Source organism: Convolutriloba macropyga, chromosome 7 (assembly GCF_964194025.1).
Source record: "Convolutriloba macropyga chromosome 7, txConMacr16.3, whole genome shotgun sequence".
NCBI lineage: Eukaryota > Metazoa > Xenacoelomorpha > Acoela > Convolutidae > Convolutriloba > Convolutriloba macropyga.
Genome location: NC_134474.1, coordinates 54,718,260 through 54,745,127, shown reverse-complemented (window position 1 = coordinate 54,745,127; position 26,868 = coordinate 54,718,260). Strand labels below are relative to the sequence as shown.

Here is a 26,868-nt window from a genome sequence, read left to right as displayed (position 1 = left end):
CGTTATATGAACGAGAACGTATGATGTGTTTGTCTGCAAGAGATGTTTGTCTGCATGAGATGTGTTTGTCTGCAAGAGATTAGATGTGTTTGTCTGCAAAAGATTAAATAACGAGCTAGTAATTTGTTCCTTCGTTTCAGATTCCAGTGACAAATAGTCGCAAACTTTCCAAAGCTTGAGAAGCAACTATGACACATTTTATTAGTTCGAATGAGGAAAGCTCAGATAAAGACACTAAAGTTGAAATTGGCGTGCCTAATGATGCCTCGCTTTTTCTCTCGGGTTTTGGAACCGAAGACTACCTTTGTGTGTTCCAATCATTACTAAATTTGTTTTTATTCGAAACGAAGCAAACCAATCTGCCTCTATTACAAATGAGGCAAATGTGTTTTCGACTGGAGAAAAAATTGTCCAAAGAAGCCAAAGGCTCGGAATATAATTTAGTCTTGAGAAAATTACCGAAGAGTGATCAGCAGATGTTATCGTTCTCGAAAAGCATTGACGTTCTATTTCACAGATTTGCTCTGGTATTTAGTTCTTATAAAGTATTAAAGGTTTTATTTGTTATTGGTTCGACAGTTTTCAACCCAAAGCAGAGTTTGTATATCGAGTTTGAAGCACAAAATGAACGCAAGATAATGACGGCCAAGGACGAAGGTCAAGGACCTGAGAATATGGGTTACGACAACTGCTCACGTTACTGTGTTCAGAACGTTCATCGGTTCTACTTCGCAACCAAATTCATGTCATTGTTCAAAAGTAAGCCATAAAAATTCAGTTAGTAGATGTTTGACAAGATTGTTGACCTTAACCATTTTTGAAAAGGTTTAAAGATCAATATTTTAGAAAGGTGTTATCTCGGATATTTGTGAATGTGTTCGTTTTTTTTGGCTTAAATGTTCGATTGTTTTTCTCTACCTTATCCAAACTTCTGATGTAATTTATAGCTACATTTTTATCACTTGTGCGAATACTGCCTCTTTTTAAAAATTTCTCTCGTTGTCTGCTTTGAGCTCGTCTTATTTCAATTTTGGCAATTAAAGTTATTAAGCTTTTCGTTTCTAATGGCATAACCAAGTAGTCACAATTGTCTTGCTGATGGCTGTTATGCTTTTGATTAATTTGCGCCCTCCACGAGAGTTCTCTAAGACTTCACCTGTAGTATTTTTGAAATGCTCAAATGTAAATTTAATTCACATGTTAATCACCACTATGGTTGTAGTTGAAGTTCATTGACAATATTTTAATTTTTGGTGTCCTTTGCTACTACATTATTTATATTACTTGTTCTGTTTCTGCATTTTTTTCAGGCTATTTAGAAACAAAGTTCCTCTCATTGAGTTAGTCAGAACCAGTTATTGAGCGACAGTCCCCTCTGCGCGAAACATAAATGAGGCTTTAATGAATTCCCTATCCTGCCAGAGTTGCGCAATTTGCCCATGCTCAACTGTCTCCGGATTTCTTTGGCCAATTAGTGTTTATGTTGCATTTCAAAGAGCCGCAAAGCGATAACTGGGGCTATTATTGGCCTTCTTGTTTTTTACAATCCACGAATTGGATTTTATTGGTGCTCTGTCTTTTTTACAATTCAAAGAATTTGAATTGTATTGGGCACTTTAAGAGGTTTGAGGATTTTTGAAGTCGAATTGGAGTAGTGATTTTGGTCACGTCGAAGCAAGAAGTGAAGCGAAAAAGCGAGTGATTTTGCGGCGTGAAATTTTTCCACTCGAATATTCAAGTAGAGTAAGAAATCGGTATTTGAACAAAAACTCGCTAGTGGTTTTTTGTTCACATGCGGTAATTTCACTTTTTTTAACGATTTTTTTGGATCAGATTTTTTTCTATATGGTTTTTCCAGTCCATTCAGAGTTCATTCTAGGCCTAATTTTTTGTTTGAACCAAAATTCTTTTTCTCGCTAGTGGTCTTTTGATCTCATGAGGCATTTTGAATTTGATTTTCTGTTTTTTTTTATCTGATTTTTTGGAAATGGTTTTCCCAATTCACTCGTCCGTTTGAGGTCTACTTTTTTGTTTAGTCAATGATAATTCTTTAAATTGTACGCGAGGACTTGTCCTGCTATGTTTCTTTAAGATCTGGTCACACATTGTCAATTTTGAAGTCAAGTTGGAGTACTGATTTTGGTCACGCCGAAACAGGAAGTGGAGCAAAAAATCGGGTGGTTTTGCGGCTTAAAATTTTTTCACTCGAATTTTAGAACAGAGTGAGAAAATGATGTTTGAACAAAAATTTGCTTTCTCGCTAGTGGTTTTTTGTTCACATGCGGCATTTCGACATTGATTTTTTACTGCTTTTCGATTTTTTTAAATGGTTTTCGCAATTCCTTCATAGTCCCTTTTATGTCTAGTTTTTTTTGTTTTCAATGAAAATTGTTTGAATTGTTCGTCAGGACTTGTCCTGTTATTTTTTTGTAAGATATTTTCACACATCTTTTTTATGACGAGATAAACAGGTATAGATAAGCGGGCATCAAGTTTCATTAGAGGCCCTTGGCCGCGTTTAATAGTTGTTCAAGTGCTTAGAGCGTCGGAGCTACTGGAAAGGCCGTAAATAAAGGTTAATAGTTCATTATTAGGAATTTTTGTCAAAGACCCCCCCCCCCCACACACACACACGCGCGCGTTGCCCCACCCCCTGTTGCCCCCCGCCTCACTTGAGGCCGCCTTCATGTAAGCTAAATCTAGCCTCACTAAACCGTGGCGAAGCCAACCCCTCGCCGGTCATTTGTGAACAATTCGCCCGACGTTAGTCGGTTATGTTTACAATGTTGGTGTCGAAGTTATGAGTACAAAGAATCTTCAGCAAATCTTATCATTTTTTCGTTTTTGGACATAAGCTGTACATGAATTTTTGTCTGTTCTGCTTGTCTTTTTTATTTCAAGCAGTTTATCTTAGATGCCAAGTGTTGTTCTTTTTCTCTTGCATTTGTCTTCAAAAACCTCGGTATTTAAGACGCTGATTCTCCAAAAGTATTTAAAATTTAAATGTAATCATTTTCTCAATATTGTCTATCATTTTTGTCTATTAGGCTCGTAATGTTGATTGGTCTGGTGGCCAGGTCGAGGCTTTTTTAATATTTCATTGAATTCTTTGGATTGTTTTTAGGACTCCTCTTTCCATGTTTATACGGTGTCAGGGCAATATAGTTTATACGCTGTCAGGGCAATATACCCAATGCCATTATACCCAATGTATTTTGATTCAATAATCCGACTGCAAATTAGCAGTCGCCATTACAAGGATGCTTCAACGTACTTAATGGCAACGGTCATGCCTCAGCGGCCCGTGGGACTTGATATGAAACTATCACAACCGAACATGGGATTAAATATCGAACATGGGATTAAATAGCAATAACCAACAAATAGTTTCGTTAATATATTGAGCCGATCATTTCAAATCCTTAGCATCTTTAGCATCTGACAATCTGTCTTTTAAAGTTTCTTAGTACTGCTACTGGCATCACTTGACGAGGACCATCGGACCTTTTGATGACCTATCAAGTAAGTGGCGGTTCTGTGCGGCCTAGTTTGTACAACAATGCCAACTTACTTGAAAACAATTTATTATTATTATTACTTGAGTATGCTAAAAACATACGTGCAATAGTGACGGCTAATTTGTAGACGGATTATTGAACAAAAATATCAAAGCGTGCGTATTGGGTACAATGGCATTGGGCATTTTGTTATTGGGTATAATGGCATTGCGTATATTGTCATGTAACCGTTTATACGATTAATCTTGTGATCCTGTTTATATTCTTTAGTTTATACAGGTTGAGTTGGAGTGATTAGACTGATAATCTTCTTGACTCTGTTTTGTGAACCTTTGATTTGAATTGGTTTCAGATGTTTTTTAAACCAGCTAATTAGCCAGTAAACACGCTTGCAAAGTTTTCCTAATTCTCCCTCTCTCAAACGATACTTTGACGTTGCAAATTACTGTCGTCAGTACACTAAAAACATGCTGATTACAGCTAGAATTACGGCTCCTTTCTTAGGGCTAGTGCTATTGAGTGACCCTCCTCGGCAATTCCTAAAATGACTGTAGTAACTTCAAATGAATGTTGAGTAATTGCCATTTGATTGTTATCTAAAGGAATTCCCCTTGCTAGCTGTCTCACTATCTATTAGCGAGCTAGCAAGTTATTTAAAGCGCTGTTCAATACAAATACGTTCATGCTTAGTTGCTATTTTAAACCATGAACGAACTTACACAAGATAATGCTAAAATATGAACCAATGTGTTCTCTCAGCACGCGATAGAACGAGAATTTTGCACATTTTGCATTGAAAGGAGCTGTATATGTAGCTGCATTAGCTTATAATATAATCAGTTGATTTGTAAGCGTTATTTAAATGAAAAAATCCCGCAAAAATGGGAATTTTGGGGGCCGAAAAAACGTTAAAAGTTGGGCGAGTTTTACTGTATTATCGGTTGAGATGCAAGTGTTGTTTGTTGCGAATTAGCTGTGAATAAGAAGGCTGACTGGTTAACAACTTGTTTTGGAGTCTCGGAAGACAAGCATCAATATGAAATGAAAATTACCTGATCATACTTACCTGGCGTCGGCCTCCCTTTTAGAGGAAGGCTAACTATCTCTCGCTTTAACTAGTGGATAACTACACTAGTTAAATCTAATACAATAAACCATTGCAATCTATTCCTGTCTACAAGTAAATACTTGCTACATAGCGATACAAATAGCTACAGTTTATTCGTTACTCGCCCATACACTGCGAATACGAATCGCTCTCCGCTTCATATTACGAAATTAACTATATTACACTAGTCCCAGTAGTAAAGTCGCGTAGCCCATTAGCTCGATCTGCGGGAACAGTCAGGTGGGATTTCTGACCGGGGGTTCGATTCCCCGCCCCCCACCCAAAAAACCTAAAGGTTATTACTCTTTTCCCCTGAATCTGTAATTCCCCTCCTCAACCTTTTTACCATTCTTACCTATTTATTATCGGTACTCTGTACCACAAACTTTTAATTCTCATCCATACTACCAACGGGAAGCACTGAAAGCGGCTTGTACTTACCTGGCAATTACTTCCCCGACCCAGTGAGACAAGTCGCCCAACGTAATTCATCCACACTTTGCTCCAGTATTACTACCCCTGCCGGTTCTCCAAAGTGAGGACCTTGGACGTAGAATACCCGAACAAGTTTCTTCTATCAAATCTCATCACCACATCTTTGTGACCACTATTGCCAGCTTTTAACAGAACACACTAGCGTGAATAATATAATGTCTGAGTACAAAGAGGGAACCGAAAATACAACTTCGATCAAATCATATGCAGCGGTGGCTCAAAAAACGAAACCAAAAGAAATGAACGACAACCCCCCACAGGTCATGAAAATTGTTCCTCCGCTCACGAAGACAATATTACAAAGCCCCGAAAAACTTACAGAAGCCTATAAACAATGTGCTTCAACAATCCTGCAGAAATTTCCCGCTGGCCTTAAGGACCAAATAACAATTTCAAAAACGTTTATAAAAGTTGGTGAGCGAACAAGACACAGCTTTACCGTGGTGTGTCCATCAGCTGGAAAACCCTATATGGATGAGATAAAGTCATCGGGAATAAACCTCCTAGGGCGGACTATATTTCCCCTAGGAACTCAACTACCTAACAACTCTGAGTTTTTCCCTAAAAAAGTTAAAATAAAGTTCAATAACCTACCGTATGCCTGCTCAGAGGACAGTTTGTTGTCATTACTCAATTTACCAGAAGGTGTCGAAGCACTGAATGAGAGTATCAGAGAAACTGATGAGCTCCCTGAGGGAGTATTCTACACAGGAAATGCAATCCTAGAAGTGAGCGTTCAAAATGAAAAATCACTGGAAAATTTCACGGAATGGTCGGAAAACGCTCGGTTGACTGAACATGATTGGTTCGGAGTAGCCATTTACTTTCACGCACCCTCCGTGCATGATTGCCAAAACTGCAAAGCAGCAAACAAACAGTGGAAGGGGCATGATGCGAAATGGTGCCGCTTCAACAAATTTATCCCTCCAGCCAACCCAAAACCCAGCAACGAGCCTGAACCCGTGGCAGTATCATACGAAAAGCAATCCGAAGTTGTTGAAAGCGGTTCACTTTCCGACACCGATGAATGCCTTAGAATCGATGAACAGGGAAACAATGCGCACCCCTGCGATGAAGTTCAGCCTGACTGTGTGAAAAGCCAACCTGAAAATGGTAATAATAACTCCAATAAACCCATCTTAAGCCCAAGCGTAGAAGCGCTTTTTATAAGCCCAAGAAAGCATAGGAGTTATAAAAGAGAACCTCCCCCAAACGATCTCTTCAACTTCACCCCAAACCAAAAGTTTCAACACTTTCCAACCTTACCAGTCAATCTTCAATTGGTACAAAAATACATACCTGGAAAGGAGAACAAACGGCAAACCGACTGGAAAAAAACAAAAGCAAAAAGAAGCAAGAAACAGCCCAACGTGTTCCCCGATAGGGACAACCCAAAATACTTTTTATAATGCCTCTACTGCCAGTTGATGTCTTTACCTTTAACTGCAACGGACTGGGTAAAGCTGCTAAATTAAACATGATTTTAACAAAAGCTCTGAAGACTAAAACTAACGAAAGTTTTGTTATTCATTTACAGGAAACTAAAAAAGCCTCTGCAAAAGTTCACAAAAAGTTTTAGACTACCACAACTGCGATTCATATACAAAGCCCTGTGAAGGTCACTACGGAGGGTTAATAACGATCTGGAGCAGAAACCTTTCCCTAAAGAAAATCATATCGGAAAGTGACTCACATATAGATCTAGTACTTTGTTATAACGATTCACCCTTTCGATCAATCAATGTGTATCTCTCCCCTACCATCTTTTACCGAAAGGCCTCTCAAGTATGCGATAGCGTTTGCACAACTAACGCTACTCCAACTATGCCGATACTTTTTGCAGGCGATTTGAATTCATTCGAGGATATAAACCTGGACTACAAAGGAATGAACAAACGCTGCGATGATAAACGCTTAGCTCGCTACAACAAGCTGAGGAGCATAATTACCCACTTAAAACTTACGCCTGCTAAACCGCAAAATAATATGAACAGATTTACTCACTACTGTAAGAAACAGAAATCGTTCTCGCGAATCGATCATGTTTTCACAAACCTTGAGCATGAAATATGTTGTTACACAATACCACTGAGTAACTCTGATCACAGGATGTTGCATGCAAACTGTAGTAATTTAATAACTGATCGAGGCCCTGGATACTGGAAACTCAACGAAGAAGTCTTAACTGATAATCGGAAATTGGTTCTCGATTTGTTCACAGAATTCCTTAATGCTGGTAATGTAAACTATGAGAGGTACGAACAACTAAAGTTGAAACTCAGAGAGACTCTCAACTTCCTAAATGTGAATCTGAATAGAATAAAGACGTACAGAAAAGCCTACCTTACAAAACGAAAACGCATAGTTGAGGAGCAGATTAACTCGAATAGCAATCTACCAAGAGATATCTTCATGAGGTATGAAGAATTAGATAAAAAAATTAAAACTATTGAAGGCAAAGAAACCTACAACAAATACAAGTTTTTGGCTAACCTGTTTCTCGAGGTGAACGAAGGTGATTCGAAAGCGCTCAAGGATTTTAAAAAGAAAAAACTAAAAGGCAACGGCATTTTGTCTCTCCATGACAACTTGAACAATGTAATAACAGATTCGGCCGAAATCCTTCAAGTGTTTGAAGATCAATATCAGCAACTATATCGCTCCAACCCATCACCGGGGGAGAATCACAACCCCATACTATCAAAGTTTGTGGAGCAACTGCCTTCCTCCTACAAACGAAAAGCTCAAAGACTATCAAAACCAATACTGCCCAGCGAAGTTGAAGCCGCGATTAGAAAACTGAACGGAAAGAGCTCCCCTGGTCCGGACGGGCTTACAGCCAATTTATACAAACTGTTTAAGGAACAATATAGCGCAATCCTTTCTGATCTGTTTAATAACGCAAGAGAAGGAGACCTTCTGCCACATAGTTTCAAAGATGCAATAATTAAACTCATTCCCAAATCAACTCAAGCCAACCGAGTGAGAGACTATCGACCGATCTCGCTCATCAATACTGATCAGAAGATACTTTCCCATGTCGTGAGTACAAGACTACAGCCTCTGCTAAGAAAAATCATTGGGCCGCATCAGAGGGCTTATCTTGAAAATCGGTCCATGCACCAAGGTATCTTGAACGCACGTATTAACCTCGAAGCAATCAGGGAAAACTCAACAATAGTCTCTCTGGACTTTAGTAAAGCCTTTGACCGCCTAGACCGATCTTATATCTTCAAACTCCTTCAAGCAATTCATGTTCCAAACAGTTTGATTTCCTTGATAAAGGAATCCAACACAGATCTGACTTCAATCATTGAAGTGAACGGTTTTCTTGGCAACAGGATAGAAATTCAGCGAGGGGTACGACAAGGTTGCCCACTATCTGCACTACTTTTTATCCTAGGAATTGAACCGCTCCTACGCAACCTGCAAGAAAGCCCTTACGTCAAGTCAAAATTCCAAACAAAAGTTTCAGCGTATGCAGATGACGTCGTGCTTTTCATCAAACATGACTCAATAGAAACAGCACTTGATTACGTTAACGAATTTTGTGAACAGACCCAATTAGAGATCAACACTGCAAAGACAACCATTGTCTCCAAACGCAAGATAAGAAATGAATTTCAAACTACAAAATCCTTTAAATACCTCGGTGTTCTTCTCTCCACTGCGAATGAACAATGTAGCTTCAACGCTATTAAGGAAGAACTTGAAAAGGACCAATTGGTACTTCGCCCGCTGTCCCTACGCGGTAAAAGCCTATCGATTGAAACGTTCTGGACCCCGAAAGTCCTCCACACAGCACGACACATCGACATAACAAACGAGTGCATTAATAAACTACAATTGCTAATGTATAAGAAATTTTGGAGCAACTTGAAACGGCCAGAGCTTTCAAAAGCAGTACTACATAACAGCCCCAACAACGGTGGCGTTGGGTTGCCGTATCTGCATGCCAAAATAACAACAGCAAAACTATTAGACCTCACAAAAGCCAACAACAATGAGTCAGAAGTGATCAAGAGGTGGAAAGACTCATCGCTCCACAAGTGTCTAAACAGAATGCTCAGACACTATAAACTAACCCTCGTACTCGAGAACGACCGGGTCTTTGTGAAGAAAAATGGCAGGAAAAGGTTAATTACTCCTGCCGCGGTTTTCAGAGACATATACTCTGAGTTAATCGAAATAAAGTTCCCCAAGATCCTTGTTGAAGATAGATTGCGCAGAAGTGAACTTAAGTACGACATCTCAGCAAAACTTCTCATTGCACTAACCCCCAAAATTTGGAGCTCTCATCAACTAACACCAATGGAAAAAAATCTTTGCTATCGTCTAATTTTCAACAACTTCAAAGACAAATACCAACTTTTCAATATGGGCTATCGTGACTCATCAAAGTGCGATTTTTGCCCCGAACCCCACCAAACAATTGAACACCTTATCTTCAAATGCAACGGCACACAACCGCTTCGTGAGCAAATTCTTGATTTCAGTGACTGGAAAACTACTTTCAATTCATGGAACGATACGAAAGCAAAACAACTTGCTAAAGGAATTTTTCTGACGTTTAACCAAAACTCAAACTCTTTCTTAGTAAAATACCTAAACTCAAACTGCCCCCAATAAATCAAATAAACTTAACTCAAACTACTGCTATGTAAATAACATTATTGATGTTGGAGATTTATAATGACTTCTTAATTTAGTTTTGATTACCTGGCGTCGGCCTCCCTTTTAGAGGAAGGCTAACTATCTCTCGCTTTAACTAGTGGATAACTACACTAGTTAAATCTAATACAATAAACCATTGCAATCTATTCCTGTCTACAAGTAAATACTTGCTACATAGCGATACAAATAGCTACAGTTTATTCGTTACTCGCCCATACACTGCGAATACGAATCGCTCTCCGCTTCATATTACGAAATTAACTATATTACACTAGTCCCAGTAGTAAAGTCGCGTAGCCCATTAGCTCGATCTGCGGGAACAGTCAGGTGGGATTTCTGACCGGGGGTTCGATTCCCCGCCCCCCACCCAAAAAACCTAAAGGTTATTACTCTTTTCCCCTGAATCTGTAATTCCCCTCCTCAACCTTTTTACCATTCTTACCTATTTATTATCGGTACTCTGTACCACAAACTTTTAATTCTCATCCATACTACCAACGGGAAGCACTGAAAGCGGCTTGTACTTACCTGGCAATTACTTCCCCGACCCAGTGAGACAAGTCGCCCAACGTAATTCATCCACACTTTGCTCCAGTATTACTACCCCTGCCGGTTCTCCAAAGTGAGGACCTTGGACGTAGAATACCCGAACAAGTTTCTTCTATCAAATCTCATCACCACATCTTTGTGACCACTATTGCCAGCTTTTAACAGAACACACTAGCGTGAATAATATAATGTCTGAGTACAAAGAGGGAACCGAAAATACAACTTCGATCAAATCATATGCAGCGGTGGCTCAAAAAACGAAACCAAAAGAAATGAACGACAACCCCCCACAGGTCATGAAAATTGTTCCTCCGCTCACGAAGACAATATTACAAAGCCCCGAAAAACTTACAGAAGCCTATAAACAATGTGCTTCAACAATCCTGCAGAAATTTCCCGCTGGCCTTAAGGACCAAATAACAATTTCAAAAACGTTTATAAAAGTTGGTGAGCGAACAAGACACAGCTTTACCGTGGTGTGTCCATCAGCTGGAAAACCCTATATGGATGAGATAAAGTCATCGGGAATAAACCTCCTAGGGCGGACTATATTTCCCCTAGGAACTCAACTACCTAACAACTCTGAGTTTTTCCCTAAAAAAGTTAAAATAAAGTTCAATAACCTACCGTATGCCTGCTCAGAGGACAGTTTGTTGTCATTACTCAATTTACCAGAAGGTGTCGAAGCACTGAATGAGAGTATCAGAGAAACTGATGAGCTCCCTGAGGGAGTATTCTACACAGGAAATGCAATCCTAGAAGTGAGCGTTCAAAATGAAAAATCACTGGAAAATTTCACGGAATGGTCGGAAAACGCTCGGTTGACTGAACATGATTGGTTCGGAGTAGCCATTTACTTTCACGCACCCTCCGTGCATGATTGCCAAAACTGCAAAGCAGCAAACAAACAGTGGAAGGGGCATGATGCGAAATGGTGCCGCTTCAACAAATTTATCCCTCCAGCCAACCCAAAACCCAGCAACGAGCCTGAACCCGTGGCAGTATCATACGAAAAGCAATCCGAAGTTGTTGAAAGCGGTTCACTTTCCGACACCGATGAATGCCTTAGAATCGATGAACAGGGAAACAATGCGCACCCCTGCGATGAAGTTCAGCCTGACTGTGTGAAAAGCCAACCTGAAAATGGTAATAATAACTCCAATAAACCCATCTTAAGCCCAAGCGTAGAAGCGCTTTTTATAAGCCCAAGAAAGCATAGGAGTTATAAAAGAGAACCTCCCCCAAACGATCTCTTCAACTTCACCCCAAACCAAAAGTTTCAACACTTTCCAACCTTACCAGTCAATCTTCAATTGGTACAAAAATACATACCTGGAAAGGAGAACAAACGGCAAACCGACTGGAAAAAAACAAAAGCAAAAAGAAGCAAGAAACAGCCCAACGTGTTCCCCGATAGGGACAACCCAAAATACTTTTTATAATGCCTCTACTGCCAGTTGATGTCTTTACCTTTAACTGCAACGGACTGGGTAAAGCTGCTAAATTAAACATGATTTTAACAAAAGCTCTGAAGACTAAAACTAACGAAAGTTTTGTTATTCATTTACAGGAAACTAAAATAAAAAGCCTCTGCAAAAGTTCACAAAAAGTTTTAGACTACCACAACTGCGATTCATATACAAAGCCCTGTGAAGGTCACTACGGAGGGTTAATAACGATCTGGAGCAGAAACCTTTCCCTAAAGAAAATCATATCGGAAAGTGACTCACATATAGATCTAGTACTTTGTTATAACGATTCACCCTTTCGATCAATCAATGTGTATCTCTCCCCTACCATCTTTTACCGAAAGGCCTCTCAAGTATGCGATAGCGTTTGCACAACTAACGCTACTCCAACTATGCCGATACTTTTTGCAGGCGATTTGAATTCATTCGAGGATATAAACCTGGACTACAAAGGAATGAACAAACGCTGCGATGATAAACGCTTAGCTCGCTACAACAAGCTGAGGAGCATAATTACCCACTTAAAACTTACGCCTGCTAAACCGCAAAATAATATGAACAGATTTACTCACTACTGTAAGAAACAGAAATCGTTCTCGCGAATCGATCATGTTTTCACAAACCTTGAGCATGAAATATGTTGTTACACAATACCACTGAGTAACTCTGATCACAGGATGTTGCATGCAAACTGTAGTAATTTAATAACTGATCGAGGCCCTGGATACTGGAAACTCAACGAAGAAGTCTTAACTGATAATCGGAAATTGGTTCTCGATTTGTTCACAGAATTCCTTAATGCTGGTAATGTAAACTATGAGAGGTACGAACAACTAAAGTTGAAACTCAGAGAGACTCTCAACTTCCTAAATGTGAATCTGAATAGAATAAAGACGTACAGAAAAGCCTACCTTACAAAACGAAAACGCATAGTTGAGGAGCAGATTAACTCGAATAGCAATCTACCAAGAGATATCTTCATGAGGTATGAAGAATTAGATAAAAAAATTAAAACTATTGAAGGCAAAGAAACCTACAACAAATACAAGTTTTTGGCTAACCTGTTTCTCGAGGTGAACGAAGGTGATTCGAAAGCGCTCAAGGATTTTAAAAAGAAAAAACTAAAAGGCAACGGCATTTTGTCTCTCCATGACAACTTGAACAATGTAATAACAGATTCGGCCGAAATCCTTCAAGTGTTTGAAGATCAATATCAGCAACTATATCGCTCCAACCCATCACCGGGGGAGAATCACAACCCCATACTATCAAAGTTTGTGGAGCAACTGCCTTCCTCCTACAAACGAAAAGCTCAAAGACTATCAAAACCAATACTGCCCAGCGAAGTTGAAGCCGCGATTAGAAAACTGAACGGAAAGAGCTCCCCTGGTCCGGACGGGCTTACAGCCAATTTATACAAACTGTTTAAGGAACAATATAGCGCAATCCTTTCTGATCTGTTTAATAACGCAAGAGAAGGAGACCTTCTGCCACATAGTTTCAAAGATGCAATAATTAAACTCATTCCCAAATCAACTCAAGCCAACCGAGTGAGAGACTATCGACCGATCTCGCTCATCAATACTGATCAGAAGATACTTTCCCATGTCGTGAGTACAAGACTACAGCCTCTGCTAAGAAAAATCATTGGGCCGCATCAGAGGGCTTATCTTGAAAATCGGTCCATGCACCAAGGTATCTTGAACGCACGTATTAACCTCGAAGCAATCAGGGAAAACTCAACAATAGTCTCTCTGGACTTTAGTAAAGCCTTTGACCGCCTAGACCGATCTTATATCTTCAAACTCCTTCAAGCAATTCATGTTCCAAACAGTTTGATTTCCTTGATAAAGGAATCCAACACAGATCTGACTTCAATCATTGAAGTGAACGGTTTTCTTGGCAACAGGATAGAAATTCAGCGAGGGGTACGACAAGGTTGCCCACTATCTGCACTACTTTTTATCCTAGGAATTGAACCGCTCCTACGCAACCTGCAAGAAAGCCCTTACGTCAAGTCAAAATTCCAAACAAAAGTTTCAGCGTATGCAGATGACGTCGTGCTTTTCATCAAACATGACTCAATAGAAACAGCACTTGATTACGTTAACGAATTTTGTGAACAGACCCAATTAGAGATCAACACTGCAAAGACAACCATTGTCTCCAAACGCAAGATAAGAAATGAATTTCAAACTACAAAATCCTTTAAATACCTCGGTGTTCTTCTCTCCACTGCGAATGAACAATGTAGCTTCAACGCTATTAAGGAAGAACTTGAAAAGGACCAATTGGTACTTCGCCCGCTGTCCCTACGCGGTAAAAGCCTATCGATTGAAACGTTCTGGACCCCGAAAGTCCTCCACACAGCACGACACATCGACATAACAAACGAGTGCATTAATAAACTACAATTGCTAATGTATAAGAAATTTTGGAGCAACTTGAAACGGCCAGAGCTTTCAAAAGCAGTACTACATAACAGCCCCAACAACGGTGGCGTTGGGTTGCCGTATCTGCATGCCAAAATAACAACAGCAAAACTATTAGACCTCACAAAAGCCAACAACAATGAGTCAGAAGTGATCAAGAGGTGGAAAGACTCATCGCTCCACAAGTGTCTAAACAGAATGCTCAGACACTATAAACTAACCCTCGTACTCGAGAACGACCGGGTCTTTGTGAAGAAAAATGGCAGGAAAAGGTTAATTACTCCTGCCGCGGTTTTCAGAGACATATACTCTGAGTTAATCGAAATAAAGTTCCCCAAGATCCTTGTTGAAGATAGATTGCGCAGAAGTGAACTTAAGTACGACATCTCAGCAAAACTTCTCATTGCACTAACCCCCAAAATTTGGAGCTCTCATCAACTAACACCAATGGAAAAAAATCTTTGCTATCGTCTAATTTTCAACAACTTCAAAGACAAATACCAACTTTTCAATATGGGCTATCGTGACTCATCAAAGTGCGATTTTTGCCCCGAACCCCACCAAACAATTGAACACCTTATCTTCAAATGCAACGGCACACAACCGCTTCGTGAGCAAATTCTTGATTTCAGTGACTGGAAAACTACTTTCAATTCATGGAACGATACGAAAGCAAAACAACTTGCTAAAGGAATTTTTCTGACGTTTAACCAAAACTCAAACTCTTTCTTAGTAAAATACCTAAACTCAAACTGCCCCCAATAAATCAAATAAACTTAACTCAAACTACTGCTATGTAAATAACATTATTGATGTTGGAGATTTATAATGACTTCTTAATTTAGTTTTGATTACCTGGCGTCGGCCTCCCTTTTAGAGGAAGGCTAACTATCTCTCGCTTTAACTAGTGGATAACTACACTAGTTAAATCTAATACAATAAACCATTGCAATCTATTCCTGTCTACAAGTAAATACTTGCTACATAGCGATACAAATAGCTACAGTTTATTCGTTACTCGCCCATACACTGCGAATACGAATCGCTCTCCGCTTCATATTACGAAATTAACTATATTACACTAGTCCCAGTAGTAAAGTCGCGTAGCCCATTAGCTCGATCTGCGGGAACAGTCAGGTGGGATTTCTGACCGGGGGTTCGATTCCCCGCCCCCCACCCAAAAAACCTAAAGGTTATTACTCTTTTCCCCTGAATCTGTAATTCCCCTCCTCAACCTTTTTACCATTCTTACCTATTTATTATCGGTACTCTGTACCACAAACTTTTAATTCTCATCCATACTACCAACGGGAAGCACTGAAAGCGGCTTGTACTTACCTGGCAATTACTTCCCCGACCCAGTGAGACAAGTCGCCCAACGTAATTCATCCACACTTTGCTCCAGTATTACTACCCCTGCCGGTTCTCCAAAGTGAGGACCTTGGACGTAGAATACCCGAACAAGTTTCTTCTATCAAATCTCATCACCACATCTTTGTGACCACTATTGCCAGCTTTTAACAGAACACACTAGCGTGAATAATATAATGTCTGAGTACAAAGAGGGAACCGAAAATACAACTTCGATCAAATCATATGCAGCGGTGGCTCAAAAAACGAAACCAAAAGAAATGAACGACAACCCCCCACAGGTCATGAAAATTGTTCCTCCGCTCACGAAGACAATATTACAAAGCCCCGAAAAACTTACAGAAGCCTATAAACAATGTGCTTCAACAATCCTGCAGAAATTTCCCGCTGGCCTTAAGGACCAAATAACAATTTCAAAAACGTTTATAAAAGTTGGTGAGCGAACAAGACACAGCTTTACCGTGGTGTGTCCATCAGCTGGAAAACCCTATATGGATGAGATAAAGTCATCGGGAATAAACCTCCTAGGGCGGACTATATTTCCCCTAGGAACTCAACTACCTAACAACTCTGAGTTTTTCCCTAAAAAAGTTAAAATAAAGTTCAATAACCTACCGTATGCCTGCTCAGAGGACAGTTTGTTGTCATTACTCAATTTACCAGAAGGTGTCGAAGCACTGAATGAGAGTATCAGAGAAACTGATGAGCTCCCTGAGGGAGTATTCTACACAGGAAATGCAATCCTAGAAGTGAGCGTTCAAAATGAAAAATCACTGGAAAATTTCACGGAATGGTCGGAAAACGCTCGGTTGACTGAACATGATTGGTTCGGAGTAGCCATTTACTTTCACGCACCCTCCGTGCATGATTGCCAAAACTGCAAAGCAGCAAACAAACAGTGGAAGGGGCATGATGCGAAATGGTGCCGCTTCAACAAATTTATCCCTCCAGCCAACCCAAAACCCAGCAACGAGCCTGAACCCGTGGCAGTATCATACGAAAAGCAATCCGAAGTTGTTGAAAGCGGTTCACTTTCCGACACCGATGAATGCCTTAGAATCGATGAACAGGGAAACAATGCGCACCCCTGCGATGAAGTTCAGCCTGACTGTGTGAAAAGCCAACCTGAAAATGGTAATAATAACTCCAATAAACCCATCTTAAGCCCAAGCGTAGAAGCGCTTTTTATAAGCCCAAGAAAGCATAGGAGTTATAAAAGAGAACCTCCCCCAAACGATCTCTTCAACTTCACCCCAAACCAAAAGTTTCAACACTTTCCAACCTTACCAGTCAATCTTCAATTGGTACAAAAATACATACCTGGAAAGGAGAACAAACGGCAAACCAACTGGAAAAAAACAAAAGCAAAAAGAAGCAAGAAACAGCCCAACGTGTTCCCCGATAGGGACAACCCAAAATACTTTTTATAATGCCTCTACTGCCAGTTGATGTCTTTACCTTTAACTGCAACGGACTGGGTAAAGCTGCTAAATTAAACATGATTTTAACAAAAGCTCTGAAGACTAAAACTAACGAAAGTTTTGTTATTCATTTACAGGAAACTAAAATAAAAAGCCTCTGCAAAAGTTCACAAAAAGTTTTAGACTACCACAACTGCGATTCATATACAAAGCCCTGTGAAGGTCACTACGGAGGGTTAATAACGATCTGGAGCAGAAACCTTTCCCTAAAGAATATCATATCGGAAAGTGACTCACATATAGATCTAGTACTTTGTTATAACGATTCACCCTTTCGATCAATCAATGTGTATCTCTCCCCTACCATCTTTTACCGAAAGGCCTCTCAAGTATGCGATAGCGTTTGCACAACTAACGCTACTCCAACTATGCCGATACTTTTTGCAGGCGATTTGAATTCATTCGAGGATATAAACCTGGACTACAAAGGAATGAACAAACGCTGCGATGATAAACGCTTAGCTCGCTACAACAAGCTGAGGAGCATAATTACCCACTTAAAACTTACGCCTGCTAAACCGCAAAATAATATGAACAGATTTACTCACTACTGTAAGAAACAGAAATCGTTCTCGCGAATCGATCATGTTTTCACAAACCTTGAGCATGAAATATGTTGTTACACAATACCACTGAGTAACTCTGATCACAGGATGTTGCATGCAAACTGTAGTATTTTAATAACTGATCGAGGCCCTGGATACTGGAAACTCAACGAAGAAGTCTTAACTGATAATCGGAAATCGGTTCTCGATTTGTTCACAGAATTCCTTAATGCTGGTAATGTAAACTATGAGAGGTACGAACAACTAAAGTTGAAACTCAGAGAGACTCTCAACTTCCTAAATGTGAATCTGAATAGAATAAAGACGTACAGAAAAGCCTACCTTACAAAACGAAAACGCATAGTTGAGGAGCAGATTAACTCGAATAGCAATCTACCAAGAGATATCTTCATGAGGTATGAAGAATTAGATAAAAAAATTAAAACTATTGAAGGCAAAGAAACCTACAACAAATACAAGTTTTTGGCTAACCTGTTTCTCGAGGTGAACGAAGGTGATTCGAAAGCGCTCAAGGATTTTAAAAAGAAAAAACTAAAAGGCAACGGCATTTTGTCTCTCCATGACAACTTGAACAATGTAATAACAGATTCGGCCGAAATCCTTCAAGTGTTTGAAGATCAATATCAGCAACTATATCGCTCCAACCCATCACCGGGGGAGAATCACAACCCCATACTATCAAAGTTTGTGGAGCAACTGCCTTCCTCCTACAAACGAAAAGCTCAAAGACTATCAAAACCAATACTGCCCAGCGAAGTTGAAGCCGCGATTAGAAAACTGAACGGAAAGAGCTCCCCTGGTCCGGACGGGCTTACAGCCAATTTATACAAACTGTTTAAGGAACAATATAGCGCAATCCTTTCTGATCTGTTTAATAACGCAAGAGGAGGAGACCTTCTGCCACATAGTTTCAAAGATGCAATAATTAAACTCATTCCCAAATCAACTCAAGCCAACCGAGTGACAGACTATCGACCGATCTCGCTCATCAATACTGATCAGAAGATACTTTCCCATGTCGTGAGTACAAGACTACAGCCTCTGCTAAGAAAAATCATTGGGCCGCATCAGAGGGCTTATCTTGAAAATCGGTCCATGCACCAAGGTATCTTGAACGCACGTATTAACCTCGAAGCAATCAGGGAAAACTCAACAATAGTCTCTCTGGACTTTAGTAAAGCCTTTGACCGCCTAGACCGATCTTATATCTTCAAACTCCTTCAAGCAATTCATGTTCCAAACAGTTTGATTTCCTTGATAAAGGAATCCAACACAGATCTGACTTCAATCATTGAAGTGAACGGTTTTCTTGGCAACAGGATAGAAATTCAGCGAGGGGTACGACAAGGTTGCCCACTATCTGCACTACTTTTTATCCTAGGAATTGAACCGCTCCTACGCAACCTGCAAGAAAGCCCTTACGTCAAGTCAAAATTCCAAACAAAAGTTTCAGCGTATGCAGATGACGTCGTGCTTTTCATCAAACATGACTCAATAGAAACAGCACTTGATTACGTTAACGAATTTTGTGAACAGACCCAATTAGAGATCAACACTGCAAAGACAACCATTGTCTCCAAACGCAAGATAAGAAATGAATTTCAAACTACAAAATCCTTTAAATACCTCGGTGTTCTTCTCTCCACTGCGAATGAACAATGTAGCTTCAACGCTATTAAGGAAGAACTTGAAAAGGACCAATTGGTACTTCGCCCGCTGTCCCTACGCGGTAAAAGCCTATCGATTGAAACGTTCTGGACCCCGAAAGTCCTTCACACAGCACGACACATCGACATAACAAACGAGTGCATTAATAAACTACAATTGCTAATGTATAAGAAATTTTGGAGCAACTTGAAACGGCCAGAGCTTTCAAAAGCAGTACTACATAACAGCCCCAACAACGGTGGCGTTGGGTTGCCGTATCTGCATGCCAAAATAACAACAGCAAAACTATTAGACCTCACAAAAGCCAACAACAATGAGTCAGAAGTGATCAAGAGGTGGAAAGACTCATCGCTCCACAAGTGTCTAAACAGAATGCTCAGACACTATAAACTAACCCTCGTACTCGAGAACGACCGGGTCTTTGTGAAGAAAAATGGCAGGAAAAGGTTAATTACTCCTGCCGCGGTTTTCAGAGACATATACTCTGAGTTAATCGAAATAAAGTTCCCCAAGATCCTTGTTGAAGATAGATTGCGCAGAAGTGAACTTAAGTACGACATCTCAGCAAAACTTCTCATTGCACTAACCCCCAAAATTTGGAACTCTCATCAACTAACACCAATGGAAAAAAATCTTTGCTATCGTCTAATTTTCAACAACTTCAAAGACAAATACCAACTTTTCAATATGGGCTATCGTGACTCATCAAAGTGCGATTTTTGCCCCGAACCCCACCAAACAATTGAACACCTGGCGTCGGCCTCCCTTTTAGAGGAAGGCTAACTATCTCTCGCTTTAACTAGTGGATAACTACACTAGTTAAATCTAATACAATAAACCATTGCAATCTATTCCTGTCTACAAGTAAATACTTGCTACATAGCGATACAAATAGCTACAGTTTATTCGTTACTCGCCCATACACTGCGAATACGAATCGCTCTCCGCTTCATATTACGAAATTAACTATATTACACTAGTCCCAGTAGTAAAGTCGCGTAGCCCATTAGCTCGATCTGCGGGAACAGTCAGGTGGGATTTCTGACCGGGGGTTCGATTCCCCGCCCCCCACCCAAAAAACCTAAAGGTTATTACTCTTTTCCCCTGAATCTGTAATTCCCCTCCTCAACCTTTTTACCATTCTTACCTATTTATTATCGGTCCTCTGTACCACAAACTTTTAATTCTCATCCATACTACCAACGGGAAGCACTGAAAGCGGCTTGTACTTACCTGGCAATTACTTCCCCGACCCAGTGAGACAAGTCGCCCAACGTAATTCATCCACACTTTGCTCCAGTATTACTACCCCTGCCGGTTCTCCAAAGTGAGGACCTTGGACGTAGAATACCCGAACAAGTTTCTTCTATCAAATCTCATCACCACATCTTTGTGACCACTATTGCCAGCTTTTAACAGAACACACTAGCGTGAATAATATAATGTCTGAGTACAAAGAGGGAACCGAAAATACAACTTCGATCAAATCATATGCAGCGGTGGCTCAAAAACGAAACCAAAAGAAATGAACGACAACCCCCCACAGGTCATGAAAATTGTTCCTCCGCTCACGAAGACAATATTACAAAGCCCCGAAAAACTTACAGAAGCCTATAAACAATGTGCTTCAACAATCCTGCAGAAATTTCCCGCTGGCCTTAAGGACCAAATAACAATTTCAAAAACGTTTATAAAAGTTGGTGAGCGAACAAGACACAGCTTTACCGTGGTGTGTCCATCAGCTGGAAAACCCTATATGGATGAGATAAAGTCATCGGGAATAAACCTCCTAGGGCGGACTATATTTCCCCTAGGAACTCAACTACCTAACAACTCTGAGTTTTTCCCTAAAAAAGTTAAAATAAAGTTCAATAACCTACCGTATGCCTGCTCAGAGGACAGTTTGTTGTCATTACTCAATTTACCAGAAGGTGTCGAAGCACTGAATGAGAGTATCAGAGAAACTGATGAGCTCCCTGAGGGAGTATTCTACACAGGAAATGCAATCCTAGAAGTGAGCGTTCAAAATGAAAAATCACTGGAAAATTTCACGGAATGGTCGGAAAACGCTCGGTTGACTGAACATGATTGGTTCGGAGTAGCCATTTACTTTCACGCACCCTCCGTGCATGATTGCCAAAACTGCAAAGCAGCAAACAAACAGTGGAAGGGGCATGATGCGAAATGGTGCCGCTTCAACAAATTTATCCCTCCAGCCAACCCAAAACCCAGCAACGAGCCTGAACCCGTGGCAGTATCATACGAAAAGCAATCCGAAGTTGTTGAAAGCGGTTCACTTTCCGACACCGATGAATGCCTTAGAATCGATGAACAGGGAAACAATGCGCACCCCTGCGATGAAGTTCAGCCTGACTGTGTGAAAAGCCAACCTGAAAATGGTAATAATAACTCCAATAAACCCATCTTAAGCCCAAGCGTAGAAGCGCTTTTTATAAGCCCAAGAAAGCATAGGAGTTATAAAAGAGAACCTCCCCCAAACGATCTCTTCAACTTCACCCCAAACCAAAAGTTTCAACACTTTCCAACCTTACCAGTCAATCTTCAATTGGTACAAAAATACATACCTGGAAAGGAGAACAAACGGCAAACCAACTGGAAAAAAACAAAAGCAAAAAGAAGCAAGAAACAGCCCAACGTGTTCCCCGATAGGGACAACCCAAAATACTTTTTATAATGCCTCTACTGCCAGTTGATGTCTTTACCTTTAACTGCAACGGACTGGGTAAAGCTGCTAAATTAAACATGATTTTAACAAAAGCTCTGAAGACTAAAACTAACGAAAGTTTTGTTATTCATTTACAGGAAACTAAAATAAAAAGCCTCTGCAAAAGTTCACAAAAAGTTTTAGACTACCACAACTGCGATTCATATACAAAGCCCTGTGAAGGTCACTACGGAGGGTTAATAACGATCTGGAGCAGAAACCTTTCCCTAAAGAATATCATATCGGAAAGTGACTCACATATAGATCTAGTACTTTGTTATAACGATTCACCCTTTCGATCAATCAATGTGTATCTCTCCCCTACCATCTTTTACCGAAAGGCCTCTCAAGTATGCGATAGCGTTTGCACAACTAACGCTACTCCAACTATGCCGATACTTTTTGCAGGCGATTTGAATTCATTCGAGGATATAAACCTGGACTACAAAGGAATGAACAAACGCTGCGATGATAAACGCTTAGCTCGCTACAACAAGCTGAGGAGCATAATTACCCACTTAAAACTTACGCCTGCTAAACCGCAAAATAATATGAACAGATTTACTCACTACTGTAAGAAACAGAAATCGTTCTCGCGAATCGATCATGTTTTCACAAACCTTGAGCATGAAATATGTTGTTACACAATACCACTGAGTAACTCTGATCACAGGATGTTGCATGCAAACTGTAGTAATTTAATAACTGATCGAGGCCCTGGATACTGGAAACTCAACGAAGAAGTCTTAACTGATAATCGGAAATCGGTTCTCGATTTGTTCACAGAATTCCTTAATGCTGGTAATGTAAACTATGAGAGGTACGAACAACTAAAGTTGAAACTCAGAGAGACTCTCAACTTCCTAAATGTGAATCTGAATAGAATAAAGACGTACAGAAAAGCCTACCTTACAAAACGAAAACGCATAGTTGAGGAGCAGATTAACTCGAATAGCAATCTACCAAGAGATATCTTCATGAGGTATGAAGAATTAGATAAAAAAATTAAAACTATTGAAGGCAAAGAAACCTACAACAAATACAAGTTTTTGGCTAACCTGTTTCTCGAGGTGAACGAAGGTGATTCGAAAGCGCTCAAGGATTTTAAAAAGAAAAAACTAAAAGGCAACGGCATTTTGTCTCTCCATGACAACTTGAACAATGTAATAACAGATTCGGCCGAAATCCTTCAAGTGTTTGAAGATCAATATCAGCAACTATATCGCTCCAACCCATCACCGGGGGAGAATCACAACCCCATACTATCAAAGTTTGTGGAGCAACTGCCTTCCTCCTACAAACGAAAAGCTCAAAGACTATCAAAACCAATACTGCCCAGCGAAGTTGAAGCCGCGATTAGAAAACTGAACGGAAAGAGCTCCCCTGGTCCGGACGGGCTTACAGCCAATTTATACAAACTGTTTAAGGAACAATATAGCGCAATCCTTTCTGATCTGTTTAATAACGCAAGAGGAGGAGACCTTCTGCCACATAGTTTCAAAGATGCAATAATTAAACTCATTCCCAAATCAACTCAAGCCAACCGAGTGACAGACTATCGACCGATCTCGCTCATCAATACTGATCAGAAGATACTTTCCCATGTCGTGAGTACAAGACTACAGCCTCTGCTAAGAAAAATCATTGGGCCGCATCAGAGGGCTTATCTTGAAAATCGGTCCATGCACCAAGGTATCTTGAACGCACGTATTAACCTCGAAGCAATCAGGGAAAACTCAACAATAGTCTCTCTGGACTTTAGTAAAGCCTTTGACCGCCTAGACCGATCTTATATCTTCAAACTCCTTCAAGCAATTCATGTTCCAAACAGTTTGATTTCCTTGATAAAGGAATCCAACACAGATCTGACTTCAATCATTGAAGTGAACGGTTTTCTTGGCAACAGGATAGAAATTCAGCGAGGGGTACGACAAGGTTGCCCACTATCTGCACTACTTTTTATCCTAGGAATTGAACCGCTCCTACGCAACCTGCAAGAAAGCCCTTACGTCAAGTCAAAATTCCAAACAAAAGTTTCAGCGTATGCAGATGACGTCGTGCTTTTCATCAAACATGACTCAATAGAAACAGCACTTGATTACGTTAACGAATTTTGTGAACAGACCCAATTAGAGATCAACACTGCAAAGACAACCATTGTCTCCAAACGCAAGATAAGAAATGAATTTCAAACTACAAAATCCTTTAAATACCTCGGTGTTCTTCTCTCCACTGCGAATGAACAATGTAGCTTCAACGCTATTAAGGAAGAACTTGAAAAGGACCAATTGGTACTTCGCCCGCTGTCCCTACGCGGTAAAAGCCTATCGATTGAAACGTTCTGGACCCCGAAAGTCCTTCACACAGCACGACACATCGACATAACAAACGAGTGCATTAATAAACTACAATTGCTAATGTATAAGAAATTTTGGAGCAACTTGAAACGGCCAGAGCTTTCAAAAGCAGTACTACATAACAGCCCCAACAACGGTGGCGTTGGGTTGCCGTATCTGCATGCCAAAATAACAACAGCAAAACTATTAGACCTCACAAAAGCCAACAACAATGAGTCAGAAGTGATCAAGAGGTGGAAAGACTCATCGCTCCACAAGTGTCTAAACAGAATGCTCAGACACTATAAACTAACCCTCGTACTCGAGAACGACCGGGTCTTTGTGAAGAAAAATGGCAGGAAAAGGTTAATTACTCCTGCCGCGGTTTTCAGAGACATATACTCTGAGTTAATCGAAATAAAGTTCCCCAAGATCCTTGTTGAAGATAGATTGCGCAGAAGTGAACTTAAGTACGACATCTCAGCAAAACTTCTCATTGCACTAACCCCCAAAATTTGGAACTCTCATCAACTAACACCAATGGAAAAAAATCTTTGCTATCGTCTAATTTTCAACAACTTCAAAGACAAATACCAACTTTTCAATATGGGCTATCGTGACTCATCAAAGTGCGATTTTTGCCCCGAACCCCACCAAACAATTGAACACCTTATCTTCAAATGCAACGGCACACAACCGCTTCGTGAGCAAATTCTTGATTTCAGTGACTGGAAAACTACTTTCAATTCATGGAACGATACGAAAGCAAAACAACTTGCTAAAGGAATTTTTCTGACGTTTAACCAAAACTCAAACTCTTTCTTAGTAAAATACCTAAACTCAAACTGCCCCCAATAAATCAAATAAACTTAACTCAAACTACTGCTATGTAAATAACATTATTGATGTTGGAGATTTATAATGACTTCTTAATTTAGTTTTGATTACCTGGCGTCGGCCGTCCCCTGATCAAGTAGAGGGGTGGCCCAGGGCGAGGCCTCCACATTGCACTGCGTGGAGGTTGACCCCTGCGATTTCTCCAAAGCGAGAAACTCGGACGCACAATTTCTTAGTGTTGGGACTGCGTTCGCGCTCTCCCTTAAAAATCTGAATGCTACAAAATTATTCAGTAATAATCCCGCAGTCGTAAACTGTTGAGTTCTTTTATTTATTTTATTCAAAATTGTTCTTTTCAGCAATGCCAATACACAAGACGTTTATCCTTGTTGGACTTCAGTCGAAGGAGTCCAGTGGAACGCAAATAACTTTGCCCAGTTTCTTACAGTCTAAGCCCAACTTCAAACTTGACTTAACCAGAGGCATATCACAGTCTCTAAAAGTTGGCAACGACCACAGCATACCTGAAAGGAAAAGTAGAGATGTAGCTCATCATGGCTGTGTGACAGGGCTAGAGGACAGGAGTGTTTGGGCGCAATATACAGAAGCGATTTGCGGGATGAAATGATGTGTTCAGTGTTAATTTTAGCAGTAAACCTTTAAAATTGAACGAGGAATCTCATTTTGAATGCTGGCTCCTCCTGGTTAAATACTGAAAGCGAATAGTCAATTCAAGTCAAACAGGGATCTTTTCAACAATTGTCCCCCCCCCCCCTTGGTACCTAGGAGAGAATCGCCACCCCTTCTGTGCTATACTTTACCACGATATTACTTGGCCTACAGTTTAGATAGTCGAATAATAGTTTAAGCGCAATTGCTGACCGCTGTTCATGGCCATACCGGATCTTTTCAACAATTGCCCCCTTGCAAAAGGGAGGCTATTCTTGAATAGAATTTAAGCGAGTCAATTATTAACCAATCAGAGACGACTAATAACGTTCCACGCATACGCACACTATGTTAAATTCAATAGAATGAAATACGCCATGGTATAGCAACGAGCCGAATAGGAATACAAAGCGAAAAGAATTTCCGACTGGCGGGTCGGTTATTGCATCGAAGCGCGCCCACCGATCCGCCAGTCGGAAATACTTTTCGCGTTTTTTCCTATTCGGCTAGTTTCTACGGTCTTTATTAAAATGGATTTTATATATACTAGGGTGCCTTTTTAATCATTATGTTTTCAGTTGCTAGAGAATGAAGTCTGGAGAAATTATTTGGAATATTCATGCACTTCAACGGCTCAAAGAGGAATATTGGAGTTTTTGTTTGTGTGAACACAATGTATTTGTTTTTCCCGGACCTGGTGTCGGCTATAATGATTTGGTTGCTCATAGATTTGAAAAATAGATTATCGTACGTTCCGGACAGTACAAATATGAATTGTTTGCGCCCATTTTATACTTCTTTCTCGTCCATTTTACTGTTTGTTTTTTATATCCTATACCCCTATATAAAACCTACGCTTACAAAATCCACTCTTATTTATTTTCTAACATCAGTTGTTACGAGTCCCAGTAGTAAAGTCACGTATACCTACTAGTTGATCTGCGGGACTAGTCTGGTAGGAAACAGGCCG

General features: G+C 40.2%; 1 protein-coding gene and 1 non-coding gene across 2 annotated transcripts; both read left to right on the top strand.

Annotated features, from left to right (window-relative positions):
* The first annotated feature begins 7 nt into the window (after nt 1–7).
* LOC142342374 (uncharacterized) lies at nt 8–26,293 on the top strand. The gene is made up of 2 exons (XM_075393680.1): nt 8–759; nt 25,589–26,293. The coding sequence occupies exons 1-2, from the start codon at nt 189–191 to the stop codon at nt 25,855–25,857; spliced, it is 840 nt and encodes a 279-aa protein (XP_075249795.1). The 5' UTR covers nt 8–188; the 3' UTR covers nt 25,858–26,293.
* Nucleotides 25,333–25,493, top strand: LOC142343327 (U1 spliceosomal RNA). The gene has a single exon (XR_012759198.1). It is a non-coding gene; the product is annotated as a U1 spliceosomal RNA (small nuclear RNA).
* Nucleotides 26,294–26,868: the final 575 nt, after the last annotated feature.